Raw genomic sequence first — 23,854 nt, 5'->3', positions numbered from 1 at the left:
ATTATCATATTGAACTTGGTTTGGCAACTTTAAGTTGGCATCACTCATGTTTAAAATTATGAATTTGTTTTTTAAAATGGGTGTTTAAAAAAATTTAAGTGTTATGGGATAACAATAAATAGAAGTCATGTTAATGTGAACTTTGTTCTAGAATTTTGTAAGACAATTTAAGCTGTAGAGCATATATTTTTAAATTGTGCTTTCTAAAAATAATTTGTGAATTCTCTGTAGTTGGTCAAAGTAAAATGTGTGTACCCATTGCAGATTTTGTTCTCCATGCCTCCCTTTCCCCTTGTACCTGTCTGTCTCTTTCTCTCTTTCTCTCTGTCTCACTTTTACTTTAAGACACATGTATTTTTTCTAGAATGCCTATAAGAAATTGGTAAGAAAATGGGTTATTAATTATAACACTTTTGAGTCATTCACAGATGCCATTATATTAAAATAAATCATAAGGCTAATTATTAATTCATTGAGAGTTCTGATAGAACTTGAAGACCTAAATGTTTCTTATACTGTGTTGACTAGACCTTTCATGCAAACTTCAAGAAGTTCTAGCTCCTGATTTACCTTTTAATAATGAAAAAATGTTGTCCTTTTAAATAGTATATTTTTTAATTGTTAGTTGACCTAATAACTAAGTGATAAAAAAAATCCTTAAAGTTGAGTTTTAATATATTATTTGTATATGCAGTTTAAGTTGGTAGAGGAGTTTTAAATATGTATACTGGGCACTGGTGGACCCTAACTTTTTTTGGATTTTAGAACCTGAATCATAGATTACTTTGAAAAACTTTGCACAAAATTTAAATACCATTATTTTAAATACTATAAAAACAAAAAATGGGCTATTATGAAAATACTTAATTTTTCTCATTCTGTTTTAATAATTTCATTTATTTTTAAAATTACCTTAAGCTTTCAGAGGTATTTTGGGAAGTGGAATTTTCTCATAACTAAAGGCCAGCTATGTTTTCTGTTCAATTTTATAACCACCAGGCTTTTAAAAAAATGTATATACAGTACTCAGAGTTTGAAACATTTTTGTTTTATAAATATATGAAATAAAAGTTTGGGGTCCAGGATGCCTTACACAGGATATAGGGAACCTGTCAGGTTCATATCTCTTTTATAGCATTTCCACATTTTCTTTACATGTCTTCTCCCTTTTTTTTGATACCAATGCCTGCTCATTAACTTTATTTCCTGTAGCATTTAATATGGAGTATTTTTAAAAGAAAATCTGTTGAAAGAAGGAAAAATATATACAATTGCATCATCTACTGTCAGTTATATATTTAAGTATACTTCACTTTATGAATCACATCAATTTTCAGTGTCAACACACTTTGTGAGAGTCTGCAGACTCCTCAATGTTAATGAAATCGTTAAATTGAAGTTGTTTGGTTAATCTGAGTTGCATTAGCCTACAAAGTTTGAATTCTTCCTTAGAACTTCAGTAAGGTAGATAGCCATAAAATTTCATTAGGTGGTATTTCAGAGAATTTTGTTGAGTATGAAAAACTAGAGGTCTTCTAAAAAGTTGTAGGGTAGTAGGTTTCTGTATATTTTCAGTTCTTTGCATCTTATAGCTAGTAGAATAATTATAGAGTAAATTGAGTTTCAAAGTATATAGTGACATGGCAAGGACTCTAAGAATTTCTAACAGATGCCTTTGTTGCCTCACATAGCACACCCTTTGTCCACACCCATGGTAGATAGACACTTTGAGCTCAGATTCACTAGCCCTTACATAGACGCACTTTAAATGAGTGCTGCTTTTTTGTGTTCTGCCTTTCTCCCACACTGCTGGAGCTCACTGAGATTGTCCCCTTATTCAGTGGCTAAATGCAGACTAGCAGTGCAGATTGTTAATAATTCTCAGTTAATGGGTATAAGAACTTAGAGATAAATGCCGTGGCCTCCCATTCTTTAGGTGCACAATTCTGGACACATTCGGTATGCTTTTCAGTTTGCCAACAGCAGCAACGTCAGTAAAGCATCCTTGTATTAGTTTTTTCTCCTTCCCATCTTTCCACTTCCTTACTCCTATTTCCTAGGATTCTCACCCAATTAAACTACATGGACCCAGTTCTTTGTCTTAAGTTGTACTTTTTTTTTTTTTTTTTTTGAGACAGAGTTTGGCTCTTGTCACCCAGGTTGGAGTGCAATGGCATGATCTCGGCTCACTGCAACCTCCACCTCCCAGATTCAAGTGATTCTCCTGCCTCAGCCTGCTGAATAGTTGGGATTACAGGCATGCGCCACCACACCTGGCTAATTTTGTGTTTTGTAGTAGACGTGGGGTTTTACCATGTTTGTCAGGCTGGTCTCAAACTCCTGACCTCAGGTAATCTGCCCGCCTTGGCCTCCCAAAGTACTGGGATTACAGGCATGAGCCACCATACCCAGCCAAGTTGTACATTCTGTAGACTCTAAGAAGTCTTGCAGAAAGGGAAAGAAAATATATTTGTTTTAAGCATAGCTTTTCCCAGGTGTATGTTATCATAGAACTTTTGTTTGAATGACTCCTATTAACAGCACATATAATACGTTTATGTATTTATTTATAATGTATAGATTCTATAGGACAGTGAAACTTAAAAGTTCAAAAAAAGGCCTTCTAGACTTGACGATCCACCTTTAAAATTATACAATACCTTAATGAATGATTTAGTTTCAAATTTGGTGGATAAAGTCAGAAATAGTGTTATGAACCATCATGGGTTTATGAAAGTGTCATTAATTAAAATATTGTTTCAAACACCTCACTTTCTGAAGTTCTATTTAGAGACTTGATAAATAACTACATCTGAAAGATGTTGCTAAAACTGAGGAAAGCAGTAGTGTGTTTAAATTAATATTCCAATACAGCAGGCAGGCCCTCAAACTGTGTCTCTTAAATGAACTTTGGTATGTAGTATTCTCACAGGAGCATTTGTGTATACCTTCTACCTGAACATTGCATCTGCCTCAAACTTCACCCTTTTTTCTTTTTCCTTGGACTTGTGTTTTATCAATAGTTATTTTATCACAGAAGGTCATTTTTAAATGAAACTGCTGGAAAAAAACATTAATAGGAATTCAGATCAAACTGCTAAAAAAAAAGAACATTGGCCATTATATTAAAATAAATCATAATTTATTATGATTTAACATGATTGAACTTGAATACCTTAACATTTCTAAAACTGAGGAATTTTTATTTGAGAATCTAGAAAACTTTTGCCTGCTTTTTTTAAGTTAATAGTTATTGCCAGTCTGATATGTAACAAATTGAGAGTCCAGTCACTACCCAAATGTTAGTGATTAATGGAAATATTTGTATAGGAGTACATAGCCCCCTCAAAAATAATTCTCTCAGGTTTAAAATCAGTATTCAGGCCAAGACTCAGACTGATATATAGTCATCTTAACAATGTGCGAGAGGGTTTGTTTGTATCCTTACTCTTCTTTCTTGATCAAATTAGAGGGCTAATAGTTTGGTTTTCAACTCAGTACTTATTAGACTGTAGACCCTAAAATACCCAGTAAATGGGATTAATTGAAAGTTTTTCAAATTTGAATAGTTAAGTATTGATTGTTACATTTGAACTATTATAATTCCTTTTCTGTTTAAAAAAAAAAACCTCTTAAATGTAAGAATTCAATAATCTTAAGTGGAGGAAGAATTTTAGTATAATTATCTCCCACATTTGGCTGTTCTATTTACAGTTTTAAGTTTATTCTGTCCCCAAATAATGGCCTACATTTCATTATGGGGTGTGAGAACCTAACTCCTATGTCCGAGGACAGTGAATGAAACTACCCTGATAAATTTTGTTTACTCTATTACCATTACAGTTGCATTAATGTCCTTTATTTAGCAATAGCATTCTCCTACCTTTATTAGTCATCACAGTGATGTTTCCAATTTCATATTGTGATGACTGATTTAATTTTATTTAAAAAAAAGATAGTAGCTGAATGGATAATGTAGTCAGCTTATAGTTTTTATATAGGACATTTTTTAAGGCTTACAAACTTTGGAGAGGCTTCCAGAGTAATTTCCTTCAAGGCAATTTTTGATATTTTTGACCTAGAATTATAAATTTTTAAACTACATTATGCCTAGAGCAAGTCCAAGTGTGTAAATAGAAATATTTATTTGATTGCTTAATTTACATTGTCATCTTACCTACCAACCCCTTTTTAATAAATGTAGAAATACAAGAAGATAACAGTCAATAGAAACACAAGAAAATAACAGTCAAGAAGCAGGTTTATGTGTTTGTACTCAGCTCCTGCAAAGTCATATTGCCCAACAGTAACAGGAAAAGTAATTATTGAGTACTCAGCTGTAATTGTTTCTTACCAGCATGTCTTTGGATTATTAACTGATAACTCCTATATACAGTATCTGCATATATTTTGTCAATTTTTCCAGCTTCACAAATCTGTTATCAAACATTCATTTATTAAATAATAATAATTAAAATGCATCCCTTTACATAAAGGAACTTTTATTTAAACATTTTTATTTTTATTTAAATGTATTTATTTAAATGTGTAAACATTTATTTAAACATTTTAAATATGTTTAAAATTTTGTGAAGTTTTACTTTATAATTTTGCTTATATTTATCTTTAAATAATTTCACATTGTGCTAAAACTTATTTCAAGAATCTGACATGTTTCAGTGTAAACTTAATTCATTTATCTCTTTGTTTTTAGTGGGAGATTTTGATAAGATCTGGCGAGAACACTGTGAGGATGAAGAAACTCTTTGTGAATATGCTGTTGCAATGAAAAATTTGGCAGATAATCATTGGGCAAAAACTTGTGAGGGCGAAGGTCGTATTGAATGGTGTTGTAGGTAAGTACTTTTATGAATTAATGTTTTTGGTTTCAAATGTATTGTTGTAACTTTTTTTTTTTTTTTTGTCTGAGACGGAGTCTTGCTCTGTCACCCAGGCTGGGGTGCGTGGCGCGATCTCAGCTCACTGCAACCTCCACCTCCCAGGTTCAATCAATTCTTCTGCCTCAGCCTCCCAAGTAGCTGTGATTATAGGCACCCACCACCGCGCCCAGATAATTTTTGTATTCTTAGTAGAGATGGGGTTTCACCATCTTGGCCAGGCTGGTCTCAAACTCCTGACCTCATGACGTGCCCACCTCAGCCTCCCAAAGTGCTGGGATTACTGATGTGAGCCACCGCACCTGGCCAAAACTCTTAAATCTAAGTGATGCTGTATATAATTCATAGTGCCAAAATAGAATACCAGAAATACTATGAAAGAGATCATGTCTTTTATTTATTTATTTATTTATTTTTAATTATTATACTTTAAGTTTTAGGGTACACGTGCACAATGTGCAGGTTTGTTACATATGTATCCATGTGCCATGCTGGTGTGCTGCACCCATTAACTCATCATTTGGCATTAGGTATATCTCCTAATGCTGTCCCTCTCCCCTCTCCCCACCCCACAACAGTCACCGGAGTGTGATGTTCCCCTTCCTGTGTCAGTGTGTTCTCATTGTTCAATTCCCACCTATGAGTGAGAACATGCGGTGTTTGGATTTTTGTCATTGCGATAGTTTACTGAGAATGATGGTTTCCAGTTTCATCCATGTCCCTACAAAGGACATGAACTCATCATTTTTTATGGCTGCATAGTATTCCATGGTGTATTAGGCCGGGCGTGGTGGCTCACGCCTGTAATCCCAGCACTTTGGGAGGCCGAGGCGGGCAGATCACGAGGTCAGGAGATTGAGACCGTCCTGGCTAACAGTGAAACCCTGTCTCTACTAAAAATACAAAAAATTAGCCGGGTGTGGTTGCAGGTGCCTGTAGTCCCAGCTACTCGGGAGGCTGAGGCAGGAGAATGGCCTGAACCTGGGAGGCGGAGCTTGCAGTGAGCCGAGATCGCACCACTGCACTCCAGCCTGGGCGACAGAGCGAGACTCTCAAAAAAAAAAGAAATCATGTCTTTTAAAACAACTTTTCTCCCTTTTGCTTCACTTTCCCCAGGTCTGTTTCATTTACCTTTTTAAATAAAAATGCACTTGTTTTAACTGTTAAAAAAATATGGCTTTAAATGCATTTAATACATACAATACATTTAAATATAATGATTTAATACTTGACTCATTAATAAGTTATGGTATAAAAATTTCTTTAAATAATTATTTAGATTCAAGTAAAAGTGAGTTCTATAAAGTCTTAAAACATCTTAAAATTTTTAAAATCTTGAATTTTTGATGTACGATTCAGGGTATTCCAGGATTTATATTGACTTTGGATAATGTTTATTTTCTCATGATACAGATTCTAATGTTAAAAATATCAGAAAATGAAATAATGCTGATACTAGTTCTCTCAATGTGGTAAAATTATAAGAAAGGATAAGTATATTGACTAAACTTACATGAATTCCCTGAAAAACTCCCTATTGGGTACTATGCTTATTGCCTGGGTTGTGAAATAATCTATATACCAAACCCCTGTGACATGCAATTTACCTATATAACAAACCGCAAAAGCAACTCTGGACCAAAAAAAAAAAAAAAAAACCTAGAGACTAAATAAATAAACATGAATTCCCAAAAATAAAGCATTGTCTTTCTCATGGACAGTAAGTTTATGGTAACTTCTGATTTACATTTTCTTTCCATTTTTATTCAAAAATTTTTACATCTCATTTTAAAACTGTAATAATGCATATTTCATTCATTCAACAAATAATTCAGAGAAAAATATGTATTTAACTTAGTTCTTTTATTTAATAAATAATATTTAGTGATTGTCTATTTTGTACCAGTCATATTATAGGCACTAGGAGTACAATAAAACTCACAAAATCCTTGCTGTCATAGAGCTTACATGCTAGTTGGGGTGAGTGGCCAGAAACAATGTGTTGGTTAAATTTATACTAGTTCAGACAGTGGTGAGCGCCATGAGAAAAATAAAGCAAGGAAAACTAAAACAATTTTAAGTAAGGTAGGGAAAGATGTGTGCCAATGATATAAAGGAAATGAGAGAGTAAGCCAGCCCTACCAAGTCTAAAGACCTTGAAGAAGAGGCATGCTGACATGTTTCAGAAACAACCAGGAGACCAGTGTGGCCAGGGCAAAATGACAGAGGGAGAGAGGTAGAAAATAAGGTAATGAACAGCTGGATTTTGTAGGGTCTCGTGGACCATTTTAAAGACATTGATTTTTACTCTGACATGGGAAGTCATATGGCTGTTTTGACAAAAGAAGTGACAGGATTTTATTAACCTTTTGCAAAGTGTCAAGAATTCTTAAGAATTAATTTCTGTGTTAAGAATAGACTATAGGAAGGGCAAGGGTGTCAGTAAGGGAACCCAGTTAGAAAACTACTTCAATAATCATGGCACGAAATTATAGTTAAACAGTTGGTGAATGAGAATAGTGAGTTGACAGGGCAGTGTACTAGGATTAATGCTCAAATAAGTATAATGACTCAGAGGAGCCAGGGAGGTGATGGGGCACACATTTTAGTGATTATGATGATATGTAAGGGAATTGGAAATATGTAGTGAGAAAGTGGTACCATCAGTGGATTGTGGAGTCAAAGAATAATGGAGTTAAGGAACTAAAGAAAGATGCCAGAATAATAGGAGATGGGATGGTTGGGGTTAAATGTTTTTATTTGCATTTCTAGAGAGAAAATGGTTATAAATCTGACTGTTTTACAGAATATACATTTTCTCCCTCAAGTTAAGAACAAAATGAGGCATACTACTGAACCAAATAGTTCCCCTGTAACAGAAAGTCAGGAAATCAGTACTATTGCCGTTTAAGACCATCGTTGTTGGATTTTAGCGTAGTGCTTTTAAATTACTATTACAGTACAGCAGGCAGGCCCTCAAACTATATCTCTTAAATGAACTTTGATAGGTAGTATTCTCATAGGAGCATTTGCTTTTACTTTCTACTTGAACAATGAATCTGCCTCAAACTTCAGTCTTCTTCCTTTTTCCTTGGATTTTTGTTTTATCAATCGTTATATTATCACATGAGGTCATTTTTTATGTAAACTGCTGAAAAAATCATTAGGAATTTAGGTCATACTGTTAAAAAAAAGAACAGTGGCAAGATAGGGTTAAATTTCTTTTTTTTTTTTTTTTACTATCAGAAGTAATACTAAGAGAAGTTATGTAACGTCTTTAAACATAAAACTAGGTTTGGGGAAAAGACTGAAACAATATTATGTTTTGAAACTTGAGTTATATATAATTGTGAGCTATATGCAATTTTTTTCTCTTTTTGATAATTCTAAAAGCAATGTCAGTTTGAAAGCTAAAGTGGGCTTTAAAAAGGGTTGGACAAAAGTTTGCTTCTTGCTATACTTAAAACTTATGGGAATATGTTATATGATGTAAGCCTTACTGACATTATCCTGCTAAGGACAGGATAATAAAATTTTAAATGTAATATGAACCATTAAAAGCCAGGAAAAAAAATGCAATATACAGGTATAGCTATACCTTCAATAAAGGAATTTGCCTTTTTTAGCTCTTTAAATACAGAGAAACATGTACTATAAACACACTATTTCCTGAACTATTTGAAAGTAAATTGCAGATAACATTACATTTTATCCCTTAATCTATTAGCACACATCTCCTAAGAATTAGGAAATTTTTCTACATAACCACAACACCGTCATCATATTAAGACAGTTAACAGTAATCTAATTTTCTAAAATACTTGATTCATAAGTTCAGATTTTTCTTACTGTCTTCAAAATATATTTTAAAATTTATATATTTTATATATATCTTTTTTTTTTCTAAATCCAATCAAGTCTCATACATTGCATTTGGTGGTTACAGTTCTTTAGGTTCTTGGTTTTTTTGTTTGTTTCATAACATTGAGTTTTTAGACAAATGTCAGTTAATTTGTAGAATATCCCACATTCTGCATTTTGCAATTGTTGGTTCAAGCTGGTTAATAGTGTTGTTCAAGTATTCTATATATCTTTACTGATTTTTCTTTCTTAGCTTTTTTATCTATCATTAACCAATAAAGATGTTTTTAAGATACCATTTTTCTCAGTTTTTCTATAATAGTTACTTGGCTCTTACAGAGATTTAATTTTTCTGTTGAAGTTCTCTGTTTTTATCCATTTGGGTTGTCTTTTTCTCTATTTTAAAAAAATAAAATAGGCCGGGCGCGGTGGCTCAAGCCTGTAATCCCAGCACTTTGGGAGGCCGAGGCGGGTGGATCACAAGGTCAGGAGATCGAGAGCATCCTGGCTAACACGGTGAAACCCTGTCTCTACTAAAAAAAAATACAAAAAATTAGCCGGGTGCGGTAGCGGGTGCCTGTAGTCCCAGCTACTCGGGAGGCTGAGGCAGGAGAATGGCGTGAACCCGGGAGGCAGAGCTTGCAGTGAGCCGAGATCGCGCCACTGCACTCCAGCCTGGGGGAGAGAGCAAGACTCCGTCTCAAAAAAAAAATAAAATAAAATAAAATAAAATAGTTATTTTAAAGTTTTTGTCTGCTTATTCTAACATGTCTTATCTGTGGGTCCGTGTCTTTTGGCTATTTTTTTCTTTTGGTTATGGATCATTTTTTCCTGCTTTATGAGTGGTAATTCTGTTTTTATACTGTCACTGTGTTTAGCAGAGATTGGCATAAATACCGTTTTTCTCCAGAGAGACATGCTTTTTTTGCTCTGAAAGGCAGCTAGAATGAAAGACTGAACACTCTGATACCATCAGGAGTTGAGCTGTATTGGAGCTGGATGACCTCTTGAGATGGTTTCAACTCACTTCTGGTCTCAAGTGCTTTGATAGTGAATGAATCCTGTTCTGTGTATATTACAGGTGCAACTCTCTTGCAGGACATAAGCCTAATCTTTTTCTGTTTTTTAGTCCCACTCGCAGCCACCAGTGCTGTTGCTGCCTTCACATACTCATAAATGACCTGTGGAGGGAATCAGGAGGAGAATGGGGAGAATTATCAATACATTTGAGTTTCTTAAAGATATCAGTCTGTCACACAGCCAAGCAGTTGTTAAAAGCTCTGCCATTTCCCTTTAATCCAGCAGAGTATTTCTACCCTAGAAGGCTTGATTCTTTGCAGCCCAGGTACCATTTCAGCAAATGCCCCAGTGCCTGTGATCCCTTCTCATTTTGGAAGGACTTGTGCTTGTCTGTAATTTATTTCCTTTAGACCCCTTTGCATTCTCATCTCTCGTAATTTCTTTTTAATATGTTGTTTTTTAAATTGTATCATATGAGCTGTTCTGATAATCTGCATCCTAATTCCAAACTAGTTTTGTGTTCTACATGCAGGATTATCTGATTGTTTTCTCATGGTACCAATTATTTATTTCCTCAATCTCATTTATTTCCTGTAAACTGAAAGTTGGGTCTAAAGGATTGATTCAGGTCAGATATTTTTGCAAAAATATCTATTAGATGAAGCTTCATACATCATTTTGTGTCATATTAGTAGGTTTTTATTGTGAGGTGTACCGCCATTAGAGATACTCAATGTTGTCATTTGGTTAAGGTGGTATCTACTCAATCTTTCCATTGTAAACTTATGTTATCCCTTTATAATTAAGTAACATGTAGAGTGATAGTTTGGTTTGTGGATCAATCCTCTTTCCTAACAGTCTTTCAACAAACAGTTTTACTTCCATTTATTAAATAATATTTAGGGCTACAAAATAATTATTTTTAAAATTGTATTATTTCTTGACATTTATTAGCTGGCATTCTTTTGTAAATAATTTTCCTTTATAAACAGTGAATGATGATTACATGCTATCCAGAAAATCAGATTAAAAAAATTGTAATTCTGTTTAATTACCAATTTTCACAAAAGCAATTGGTATAATAGTCAATTACAGTTAGGACAACTGGGTTGTGGGGTTTTTTTTTTTTTTGGAATGTCACAGTAACATCTTGCATTTTTATTTATTCCATTTTTCATTATTAGTCTTTTTTCGGGGGGTAGGGTGTTCAAATAATTTCATATTAGGCAGCAGGAGCCCAGTCAAAGTTTACTTCTGTGTTTTACATCACCTGTGAGCACTTTCTTGCTCTGTAGTACAAAGATGAGTCTTTGCTTCCCCTCGTCGAGACCTGGAATCACTGTTTCTTCAGGGAGTCCTAGTTTCATTTAGTGGGAAATGGCATTTGAAAAGTAACATGTGGGTACTAGATGTGCACAGGGTGTGCTTTATTCTGCATCTTTTTGGTAAAGAGAATTAGAAAAATATATAATATGTTATATAGTGTTATATATAAATAGTCAATCAAATTCCTAATTGATATTTTCCACTCCAGTTTAATAAGATTTTTGCTTAACAACTTTGTCTTATATTTATATTTATTTTTGCTTAACTTCTCTGTTTTTTATTTCTCTTCTGTTACGCCGAAGGACTTGGTTCTGAATTACGTTAATACATTAGCCTTTTCCTACAATTTACATAAAATGATTTAAAAATTGCAATACTGATTTTCTAAAAATAAAATAACTGAAATGTAAGATTTCTTTGCAGTTCTTTTGTCTTTAAGACATATCCCACCAAGGATCGGAATATATGCTTAAAAGTTGCTTGAAACAGTTCTTTTCTGTATGGTTGTAATACCAATTTGCTATACAGTTGATTTCACTTTATTTTCAGTTTGGGGCTTTTTTTGTTCTTATTTTAATTTTGGAGAATATAAAACATTTATATGGTTCAAAAGTCAAACCTTATAAAAAGGTATACTCAAAAAAGACTCCCTTTTATTTTCTTCATTTACACCTGCCTCTGTTACCAACAAAGTGGGTTCACCAAAAGATGGGGTCTTTCCCTGTTCATTGTCACAAAACCAGTACACAAAACCAGAAGTGAGTATCAAGCACTGCAGGCTTTATTTGATGGCCATGGAATTGAGAAGCAGGAGCATAGCTCACAATTCAACTTCTCCACTAGTGAGAGGCTGGGGGGTTAAAATACAGGGTTTTCTAATGAAGGCATTGAACATTAAAAGCAAGAGGATTAATGTTCATGTCTTTTCTAGAAATGGGCAGTGAACTTTCTAGAACTGGAGTGCCACCATCCTTTTTGTCCTTTTATGGCTTCTTCCAGTTGTTATGGTCATTTGTCAACTGTCATGGAACTGGTGGGAGTACCATTTCATTTAGCATGGAAATGAGATTATAATGAAACGTGAGGTCTTTTCATTAGGTCAGCTATCTTGGTTCTAACGAGTCTCAGCTGGTCTCATTATTTCAAAGGGAACTTTTTATTACAAGTATCCTGTTTCTTAAAGATAAGCAGAGTTGGGGCAGGATCAGAATTCAACTGTCATATAGGCATTACACCAGGTAACACCTCCTATGGGTAACCATTTTCATTTGTTTTGTTTTTATCCTACCAGTGTTTGTTTTTGCAAAAATAAACAAATTCATACCCACGTACATATGCATATGTACATATATCCACCCTTACCCCTGTAGGTGGTAGTGTGTTGTATACTGTTATATACTCTGTACCTTTCTTTTTTACTTAATATGAGAATTAACTGTATTTGGTATTGCTCAGGAGTCTTCAGAGAAACAGAAGCAATAGGATGTGTCTGTTTGTATGTACAGTAATATTTATTATAAAGAATGCATATGATTATCAAGTTTGACAACTCCTAAGATCTGCAAGGTGAGTGGGCAAGGTGGCAATCCATGAGAGCTGAAGGTATAGATCCACTCTAAAGGCCAGCAGCCTCTAGACCCACTTCGAGTCTGAAGGCAGGAAAAAGCTGGTGTCCCAGTTCAAAGGCAGTCAGGCAGGAGGAATTCTCTTGAATTATTCACAAGAGAGTCAGCTTTTTTGTCCTATTCAGGCATCAACTGATTGAATGAGGCCCACTCACATTACGGAAAGGCAGTCTGCCTTATTTAGTCTACCAATGTAAATGTTAATATCATCCAAAAACACCCTCAAAGAAACACCTAAGATAATGTTTGACAATTGATACCTAAAATTAACCATCACAGGTATACAGATATATTCCTCATTTTCATGACTTGTTTACAAGCTTTTGCTGTTACAAATAGTGCTGTAATGAATAACCTTGTGTATGTGCATTTTGTATTTTTGTAATTGTGTATTTGTAGATTCCTAGGTGTGGAATTGCAGGAATGGAGACTAAATGCATATGTGATTTTATTAGATGTGCTTGCCAAATTGCTCTGTGTAGAGGTTCTATCATTTTGCAGTTTCACCAGCAAATAAATAAATAAATAAATAAATAAATAAATAAATAAGAATACCCATTTCTCTATAACTTCACCAACACAGTATGTGGCTCAGCTGTTGAATTTTTCTCTGATAGATTAGAATTGGTATCTCTAGCTTGAGTTTATTTTACATTTCTCTTATGAGTGAGGTAAAGTACCTTTTTATATATTTAGGAGTCATTTGCCTTTTTTTTTCTGTGAATTATGTGATCATGTTTTTGATAGTTTTTTTTTTCTGTTGACTTTTGGTCTCTAATTTTTCTTGATTTTTTTAGAGCTCTTTATATCATTTATAAATATTTGTGCCCTTTGTCTTTGAGTATATCTTTTGCCATACAGAAAGTTTTTGCTTTTATGTAGTTAGATGTATCAGTCTTTTGTTTTATTGCTTCCAGATTTTGATTGTCTTAGAAAAGCTTCCCTAATTACCAGACTGTAGGAATTCAAATAACAATTTGTTATTCACTCATGTTTTCTTCTAGTACTTAGGGGATTTCTCATTTATTGCATTAAATCTCTGACCTGTTTAAAAGTCAAATTTGGTATTTCTTGTGAAGTATTGATCTAATTTTTTTCTACCAAAGTTATCCATTTCCCCAACATTTATTAAAAACTTTACCTTTTCTTCAGTAATTTGATATGACATTTACATGATGTACTAAGTTTCCCCATATAGTTGGTTTTGTTTTAGCTTTTCTGTCATATTCCATTGTGTATATCATTGATCCATGCCTACTACCACTGTTTTAATCATAAAGACTTATAATGCTGTTCTGTAGCATCTTTTCCCCATACCCCCATCTCACACTATTCTTCTTCAGGGTTTTCTTGGTTTTTCTTGCTTTTGCTTTTTTCCACATGTACTTTAGGATCAACTGGTCCAACTACATTTTAAAAATTACTTTCATTGAGATTACATTAATTTTTCATAAATTGGGAACAACAGCTATCTCAATAATGTTGAATCATCCTATCCATTAAAAAGATATGTCAGCCGGGCATGGTGGCTCATGCCTATAATCCCAGCACTTTGGGAGGCTGAGGCGGGCAGATCACGAGGTCAAGGGATTGAGACCATCCTGGCCAACATGGTGAATCCCTGTCCCTTCTAAAAATACGAAAATTAGTTGGGCATGGTGGTGTGCGCCTGTAGTCCCAGCTACTTGGGAGGCTGAGGCAGGAGAATCACTTGAACCCAGGAGGCGGAGGAGATTGCAGTGAGCCAAGATCGCACCACTGCACTCCAGCCTGGTGACAGAGCAAGACTCCGTCTCAAAAAAAAAAAAAAAAAAACATATGTCTTTCCATTTGTTCTAGTCTACTTTAGTCAAAAGTAGCAGACTACTTTGCAAAGTAGTGTTTTAAGGTTTTCTGTATAGCGGTTATGCACATTTCTTGTTGTGCTTACTCCTAGTTATTTTGTCATTTTTATTGCTGTTGTAAATGTCCCCTTCCCTTCTGTTATACAGCTATGCACTGCATAATGACATCTCCATCAACAGTGGAAATATATGGACTATATACAATGGTAGTCCCATAAGACTATAATATTGTACTTTTACTATACCTTTTCTATGTTTAGATACACAAATACTTAACCACTGTGTTACAGTGGCCTACAGTATTCAGTATGGTAACATGCTGTAGACGTGTAGTAGGCAATACCATCTAGATTTAAGTATACTCTGGTGATTTCACAATAATGAAGTCACCTTAATGATGCATTTCTTGGAACATATACCCATTGTTAAGCAACACATGACTATATTCTAACAGGCTATTGTGTGTGTACATATATATGTGGATGATTTTCACTTTTTAGTGTTTTACATCCTACCATTTTAATGAATTTTCTTTCTGTTTATATGAGTTTATGATTAATTCTCTTGGGTTGTCAAGGTATATCTGTTATGTCATCTATAAATACACAAAGTTTTATTTCTTCCTGTCTTATTCATTTGACTAAATCTTTTTCTCTTGTCTATTACATAGCTGTGCTTTATTCATTTTGCAGTCATGTACTTGGTGTATCTTCATTAAGTTGCTGGCTTTTTGGCTGATATATATATATATATGTATATTTCTAATATTAAGGACGTGTTTACCAACTTGTATTTTATTGAGTGTTTATATTAGGAATGGGTTTGAATTTTGTTGAATGACCTTTCAACATCTATGGAGAAAAATAAATGTGTTTTCTTCTTAGATTTATGAATATAGTGAATTATATTAGTGGATTTTCTTATGCTGAACCATCCTTACATTCCTGAAATACATATCACTTGGTCATATTTAATTCTGTTTGTTAAAATTTAATTTCATATTTTTATTCATATTTATAAGTGATATTGGTCTTTATTTTTGTAGTCTTTATGAGATCAGATAAGTTTCTTTGTAATTTTGTTCCCTGAAAATGAATTTGGAAAAATGTTTTTGTTTCTGTGGTTTGGAACAGTTTAAGTACTTTTGGGGTTGTCTCACATGTATCAGTGGAATTTTAATTTATAGAGGTGACTGAGGCAAAGCATGGAGTGATCAATGCTGTTGAAATAATTATTTATTACTTATATTTCCTGAGAGAAGGGGACATACCACACCATGCAGGGCTACAAAGGAAGCACCAGATTTTGTCAGGAGTCAGAAGCAGGAGCTAAAGGAAAGCCTAGACCAGTGCTGTTATTGACCTTTTTATGGAAAAGCCAAGGCAGGGCAGAGTAAACGGTTTAGGATTGGCTAGGTTGAATAATTTCAGTAGGCTTTGGGGACTAGAGGCTGTCCGTTGTTGTCTGGTGTATGGTCTTGAGTTGGTTTAGTAGTGGGGAATTATTGGTTTATGTGTAAAAGTTAGATAGTGGTTGTCTTGCATATGAGAAATGTTTTCCCAAGTAAGTTTACCGCCTTAAGGAATTAGCTGGTCCCGAGAGGGGCAGTCTCTCTCTGGATGTATAAGCACACCCTCCAACACCCCTCCCAAAATATCAAAATATGAAAGATAAAAAGCGTCATTAATACAGGGGTTATCTGGTGTTTGAAGGCTTATACTGGTGCTTTTTGGTAAGATTAACTCTGATAACTATTTCATCTTTGGATTTTTGTTTTGTTTAAACTTTATTTCTACTGAGTCAAGTTTAAGAAATTTTTCTATTCTATATATTTGGTATATTTTTCTAGAAAAAAGTTGCGCAAGTTTTTGTGTATTTGTTGGCACTCTTCCTTTCTTTTGCTTTATTTTCTAATCCTTTGAGTTCAATGTTTATTTCATTTAATTTTCTTCTTTTGTTTATATTGATATAAGCATTAAAGCATCTCAGTTTTCATCAGATTGCTATTTTAGTTGCATTCCTTAGCTTCTGACTTGTAGTGCTTTCATTAATTTTTTTTTAGATAGTCTGTGATTTTATTAGTGTTTGCCCTCTGACTCAAGTTATTTACTTTTTAAAAAAATAGCAGATAGAATGGATTTCTTGTTTTTTGGTTAATTCTAGTTTTATTGCATTGCAATTGTATAATTTTGTCTGTATTTTTTCATTATGGTTTTTACTATGGTTTTCTTCATGACTTAATACACATATATGGTAATTTTTGTGACTATTCCATGTATAGTTAAAAAGAAGCTATTCTCTCTGAATGCAGAGTTCATCTTCTAGCAATAAGGTAAACTTTATTATGTTTTTTAGGGCTTCTATAACCTTTTCATTCTCTTGATTGAAAGTGGAGTGTTCCTTGTTGTTGGTGTTTGTCTGTTTCTCCAAACATCTCATGGAATTTCTTCTTTGTAAAGATGGCTGCTATGATAGTGATACATAACTATTTATAGTAGTTATATCTTCACTGGGAATTGAAGTGAATTGAATGCCTTTAGCATTTTAAAGTACCCGCTTTTTTTTTTAAAGTGATTTAATGCTTTTTATTCCCTACTTCTTCACCAACATTTCTTAATCATCTCATAGATGAAGTTTATCTTCCAGTAGATTCTTTAAAAACAACTTGGAATTATGATGTTCTCTGAGTTCACCCATCTTACAAACTGGTTTTTTATAATTTTGTTACAAGATACGTAGTTTGGATGGATATAAAATCCTTGACTCACACTTTCTTTCCTTCAGCTTCTGAAAAAATGTTACTGTGCTTAGTCTTACTTTTGTATCTTTTTCCTCTTTCTCCTCTGGGTCCTTTTTCTCTCTTGCTCTCTGCTGAACCTTTTGAGAGTCAGTTACAGAAATTATCAGACTTATATTCCTGAATACTTCAATGTGTATCATGTAAGAACATTCTTCTACATAATCATAATACAACTATCACACTCCAGAAATTTAGCATTAATATGATGCTAACTAATAATGTAATCCATAATCAAATTTCTCCCCCGTTTTCACAATAAGTGTCCTTTATACCTGTATTTTTTGTTTTTTTTCAATCCAGGATCCCATCAGGGATAACTCATTGCACTTAGTTGTGAAGCCTTTTTGGTCTTTAATCTAGAAAAATTCTTCATCATTTTTTTCTTTTCTTTTTTGTCTTTTTATGATACGACTTTTTTTTTTTTTTTTTTTTTTTTTTTGAGACAGTTTTGCTGTTGTTGCCCAGGCTGGAGTGCAGTGATATGATCTTGGCTCACTGCAGCCTCCGCCTCCTGGGTTCAAGAAATTCTCCTGCCTCAGCCTCCCGAGTAGCTGGGATTACAGGCACCCGCCACCACACCTGGCTAATTTTTATATTTTAGAAGAGGCGGGGTTTTACTGTGTTGGTCAGGTGGGTCTTGAACTCCTGACCTCAGGTAATCTGCCTGCCTCGGCCTCCCAAAGTGCTGGGATTATAGGCATGAGCCACCATGCCCGGCCTATGCGGCCATTTTTTAAAAGTGAACATTTTATAGATTGCCTCTCAATTTGGATATGTGTAGTTTATTTGTGATTAGATATAAGTTAAGTGTATCATTAGCAAGGGTTTTGCGTAGGTGATGTGTGTCCCTCTCAGTGTAATTCATCAGGAGATACATGATATATTTATCCCAAGGTTGGTTTGTTTTTCTCTTTTAAGTAGACTTTATGTTTTAGAGCAGAGGGTTTACAACACAGTTGACCAGAAACCCACAATAAAATTGACCAGAAAGTACAGAAAGTTCCCATATACAACCCATTCCATCCCAAACATGCATAGCCTCCCCCACTATCAACATCCAGCACTAGAGTGGTACATTTGTTAGAGTTGTTAAACTTACACTGATAGATCATTATCACCCAAAGTCCATAGTTTACCATAGGGTTCATTCTTGATGTTGTACATTCTATGGTTTTTGAAAAATGTATAATGACATGTATCCTCCATTATAGTATTATACAGAATAGTTTAACTGCCCTGAAAATCCTCTGTGCTGACCTTTTCACCCATCTGCAACCACCAACTTTTTTGGGGTTTTTTTGTTTTTTGTTTTTGAGGTGGAGTTTTGCTCTTGTTGCCCAGGCTGGAGTGCAATGCCGCGATCTCAGCTCACCACAACCTCTGTCCACTGCAACCTCCACCTCCCGGTTCAAGCAATTTTCCTGCCTCAGCCTCCCGAGTAGCTGGGATTACAGGCATGCGCCACCATGCCTGGCTAATTTTGTATTTTTAGTAGACACGGGTTTCTCCATGTTGGTCAGGCTGGTCTCGAACTCCTGACCTCAGGTGATCCACCCGCCTCGGCCTCCCGAAGTGCTGGGATTACAGGCATGAGCCACCATGCCCGGCCTGCAACCACCAACTTTTTTACTGACTTCATAGATTGCCCTTTCCAGAATGTCATATAGTTGGAATTATAAAGTTTGTAGCTTTTTCTGATTGGCTTCTTTTACTTAGTAATTAGCATTTAAGGTTCTTCTTTGTCTTTTTATGGCTTGATATCTCATTTCTTTATAGTGCTGAATAATACTCTGTTGTCTACATGTATCACAGTTTATCCATCCACCTATGGAAGGATATCTTGGTTGCTTCCAAGTTTTGATAATTATGAATAAAGCTGCTGTAAAAAGTGTAATATTTTGCATTCTCATCAGCACTTGATAAGCATTCTTGTTGCTTCCACTCTGTGTATCTTCTTTGATGAGATGTCTGTTCAGGTCTTTTACCTGGTTTTTAAATTTATTTGCTTTCTTACAGAGTTTTAATAGTTCTTTCTATATTTTAGATAACAGTTCTTTATTGTATATGTCAGCAGTCCTCAACTTTTCTAGCACTAGGGACTGGTTTTGTGGAAGACAATTTTTCCATTGACTGGAGTGGAAGCAGGTAGTTTCGGGGTGATTCAAGTGCATTACATTTATTGTGCACTTTATTTCTATTATTATTACATTGTAATATATAATGAAATAATTGTACAACTCATCATAATGTAGAATCAGTGAGAGCCCTGAGCTTGTTTTCCTGCAATTAGATGGCCCCATCTGGGGGTTATATGGGATACAGTGACAGATCATCAGGCTTTAGATTCTCATAAGGAGCGTGCAGCCTAGATCCCTCACAGGCACATTTCACAATAAGGGTTTGTGCTTCTATGAGAATCCAGTGCCGTCACTGATCTGACAGGGTGCAGAGCTTAGGCAGTAATGCGAGCGATGGGGAGCAGCTGTAAATACAGATGAAGCTTCACTCACTCACCTGCCACTTACCTCCTGCTGTGCAGCCCAGTTCCTAACAGGCCACGGAGCAGTACTGGGGGTTGGGGACCCCTGATGTGTATGATTTGCAAATATTTTCTCAGTGTCTGTGGCTTCTCTTTTCATTCTCTTGAAAATGTCTTTCACAAAGCAAAAAAAATTGTAATTTAGTGACATTCAGCTTTTCAATTTTTTCTTTTACAGATCATGCCTTTGGTGTCATGTCTAAAAAGTCATCACCATACCCAGTGCCATCTAGGTTTTCTCCTATGTTACCCTTTACATAGTTTATAGTTTTGTATTTCACATTTATAATGCATTTCAAGATAATTTTTGTCAAAGGTATAATGTCTAGGTCTAGATTTACTTTTTTTCTATTTTGCATGTGGATGTCTAGTTCTAGCATGACTTGTTGAAAAAATTATCTTTTTTCTCCATCGTACTGCCTTTGCTCCTTTTTCAAAGATCTGTTGACTATATTTTTGTGGGTATATTTTTGCACTCTCTATTGTGTTCCATTGATGTATTTGTCTTTTCTTTCACCATTACCACACTGTCTTGATTACTGTAGCTTTATAGTAAGTCTTGAAGTTGGTAGTGTTAGTCCTTCAGTTTGTTTTTCTCTGTCAATATTGTGTTGCCTATGTTAATTTTAGGTATTACGGAATATTATTCTCAACTTTATTGATTCATAAGGTATGCAGATATTTGGCCGAACATTATTTCTGGGTGTGTCTGCGAGGGTGTGTCCAAATGAGATTGACATTTGAATCTGTAGACTGAGTAAAGCAGATTGCCCTCTCTATTGTGGGTGAGTAGGCCTCTTTTGAGGCTTTCCCTCTAGCTGGGACCTACACCATTGACACTTCTGGTTCTTAGGCCTTTGAACTTAGACTACAACTTATAAAATGGTTCTCAAGCCTTTTTGGACTTGGACCAGAACTTATAAAATAGTTCTCAAGCCTTTGGACTTGGATTGGAGCTTTCCTGGTTTTACAACTTAGGCATAGCAGATTGTGGGACATTTCAATCTGCATAATCACATGAGCCAATTCCTTATTACAAATCTCTTTTTAGATATCTATTTATATGTGTATATATATGTACAGATACAATAAATTTATCCTATTGGATTTTTTCCTCTGAATATATGAATAGTTTATGCACTACAATTACAGTATTAGAGTATTCTGAATTTAACTATGTACGTACCTTTACCAGTGAGTTTTATATTATAATTTCAGATGATTTCTTATTGTGTGTTAGCATCCTTTTCTTTCAAGTTGAAAAATTCTCTTCAGCATTTCTGGTAAGGTAGGTCTAGTATGAAGTTCTTCATCTTTGTTTGTCTACATATTTTGCCTTTGCGTTTGAAGAATAGCTTTGCTGGGTACAGTATTCTCAGTTGAAAGTGGTTTCCCTTTTTTTTTTTTTTTTCCTTCAGCACATTGAATACATCATCTCATTCCCTCTTGGCCTGTAAGGTTTCCACTGAGAAGTGTGCTGCCAGATGTATTGGAGTTCCTTCATTTGTTACCTGTTTCTTTTCTCTTATTGCTTTTAGGATCCTTTCTTTGTCCTTAACCTGTAAGAGTTTGATTTTATGCCTTGAAGGTAGTCTTATTTGGGTTGAAGCTGCTTGGTGTTCTTTGATCTTATAACTGCATATTTGTATCTTTCTCTAGGTTTGTAAAACTGTTATTATTTCTTTGAATAAACTTTCTACCCCAGTCTCTGTCTGTACTTCCTCTTTAAGGCCAATAACTCTTAGATTTGTCCTTTTGAGGCTATTTTCCAGACTTGTAAGCATACTTCATTTTCTTTTTTACTCCTTTTTTCTTTTTCTCCCCTGATTCTATATTTTGAAATAGCCTGTCTTTAAGCTCACTAATTCTTCCTTCTGCTTGATCAATTCTGTTTAGATAGTAATACATATTTTTGTTCATTAATTGAATATTTCAGCTCCAGGATTTCTGTTGGATTCTTTAAATTATTTTAATCTCTTTGTTAAATTTCCCTGAAAGATTTATTAATTCCTTCTCTGTTTTTTTGAAGTTTGTTGAGATTCCTCAAAAAGCTATTTGGAATTCCCTGAGAAGTATATCTGTACTACTCCAGGATTGGTCACTGGTATCTTATTTAGTCTGTTTGGTGAGGTCATATTTTCCTGACTGTTCTTGTTGCTTGTGGATGTTTTTCAGTGTCTGGGCATAGAAGAGTTAGATATTTATTCCAGTCTTTGTAGTCTGAACTTGTTAGTATCCATCCTTTTTCAGAGGGCCTTCTAAGCATTCAGAGTTAAAGTATTATCTAAGCCTGTGGTCACTGTAACCATTTCAGCACTAGAGGGCACTCTAAGCCCAGGTACGCTGCAACTTCTGCAGATTGCTGAATTCCCAGCCCTAATGGACTTGAAGATAAGGGAAGAGTTGCTGGGTTCCCAGGCAAAATCCCTCTTCTTTCCCCAAGTGGAATGAGTGTCTCTTTATGCTGGTCTGACCGGAGTTGGGGAAGAGGTGACACAGACACTCTTGTGGCCGCCACAGCTGGCCTCATGCTGGGTCATATTTGAACTGTCATTGATGTTTACTGAAGGTCCAAGGCCACTTTAGTCAGCAGGTGATGAATCCTGCAGGGACTTGGGTCCATCTTCCCAGGGCAGAGGATTCCCTTCTGTCCCAGGGTGGGTCTAGAAGTGCCATGTGGGAACAACAGCCTGGAATCAGGGGCTTTAGGATTCTGCCTGGTGCTTTGTTTTACTGTGGCTGGGCTGGTACCTGGGTTGCAAGGCAAAGTCTCCTATACTCTTCCTCTCCTTCCCCCAAGTAGAAGAAGTCTCTACACTACACTGCCTAGAATTGGGGGAGGGGTGATGCAGGCATTCCCATGGCCACCACAGCTGGTGTCACACTTGGTTGTACTACCCTGGGCCCACAGCCTCTGCTGAGACCAGCACAGCACTGGGGCTCACCCAAAGACTACAGTTGCCATGGTCTGGCTGCCACTGACATTTATTGGGAGCCCAAGGTCACTTTATTCAGCCAGTAGTGAAGACTAGGACTAAGATTCTTCCCACTAGGGCAGCAGACATCTTTCTGTCTGTTCAAGGATGGTCTAAATGCCCCCTGTGGGCACCAGTAGATTTCTGCCCAGTGCTGTGTTCCACTGTGACAGGGCAACGTGGAGTTCCAGTGCAAAGTCCCATAGTTATTTCACTCTCCCTCCCCAAAGCACAAAGATTATCTCTCTGGGGTGTACTGCCTGGGCTTGGGAGAGGGATGGTATAGACAGTTCAAGACTGTCCTTCTTACCCTCTTCAATGCATCTTTTCTTATTAGGCTAAAACCAGGTACTGTGATCTCTTAACTGACTTAGTTCTTATGAAGGTGCTTTTCTGTATGGATAGTTACTCAATTTGATATTCTTGCAGGTCTAGGGGGTGATTGCTGGAAGATTCTGTTTGGCCACCTTTTCATACATTTCTCTCTTTTATGCAGTCCTCATCTGCCAACTCAGTCTCAGATTTTTATTTTTTCAATAACAGGTAAAATGAAGTGTTATTTTTTATTTCCTTGTTATGCCATAGGTATGAACGGTAAGTGCTTTTATTTGCTCTCTTTATTGATCTGTATTTTTTTGAGGGTATATGGGGATATTGGAATTTAGATGGTTGTCATTATTCTATGAGAACCTAGAATTTTAGCCCTTTAAGTATTTTACTGCCTTAGTAGCTGTTAGGTTAGACCACATAAAATTGCAATTTTTGTAGCTCAAGAACTTTTGAATATCACCAGTTTTATATGGTTCTACCTGATAGAAACATAAGCAAGCTTTTTAGTATTAATTTCAAGTTGATAAAGTCTACATTTTTATCAACTTTACTGAGGTATAATTTATATACAATAAAATGCACCCATCTAGTGTACAGTTAGTGGATATTTACAATTGTTTACACTTATCTAACCAC

The 23,854-nt window shown here is 35.2% G+C and overlaps 1 protein-coding gene across 1 annotated transcript in view; it reads left to right on the top strand.

Annotated features, from left to right (window-relative positions):
• BMT2 (base methyltransferase of 25S rRNA 2 homolog) overlaps nucleotides 1-23,854 on the top strand; it is a 116,347-nt gene that overhangs the window by 11,911 nt on the left and 80,582 nt on the right. Inside the window, exon 2 of the mRNA XM_055283737.2 lies at nucleotides 4,715-4,856. Coding sequence (XP_055139712.1) covers nucleotides 4,715-4,856 — 142 coding nt within the window. The remainder of the gene's footprint in view (nucleotides 1-4,714; nucleotides 4,857-23,854) is intronic.

Source organism: Symphalangus syndactylus, chromosome 6 (genome assembly GCF_028878055.3).
Source record: "Symphalangus syndactylus isolate Jambi chromosome 6, NHGRI_mSymSyn1-v2.1_pri, whole genome shotgun sequence".
NCBI classification, from domain to species: Eukaryota; Metazoa; Chordata; class Mammalia; order Primates; family Hylobatidae; genus Symphalangus; species Symphalangus syndactylus.
The sequence above is the reverse complement of the archived record's forward strand: the minus strand, read 5'-3'. Positions and strand labels throughout refer to the sequence as shown.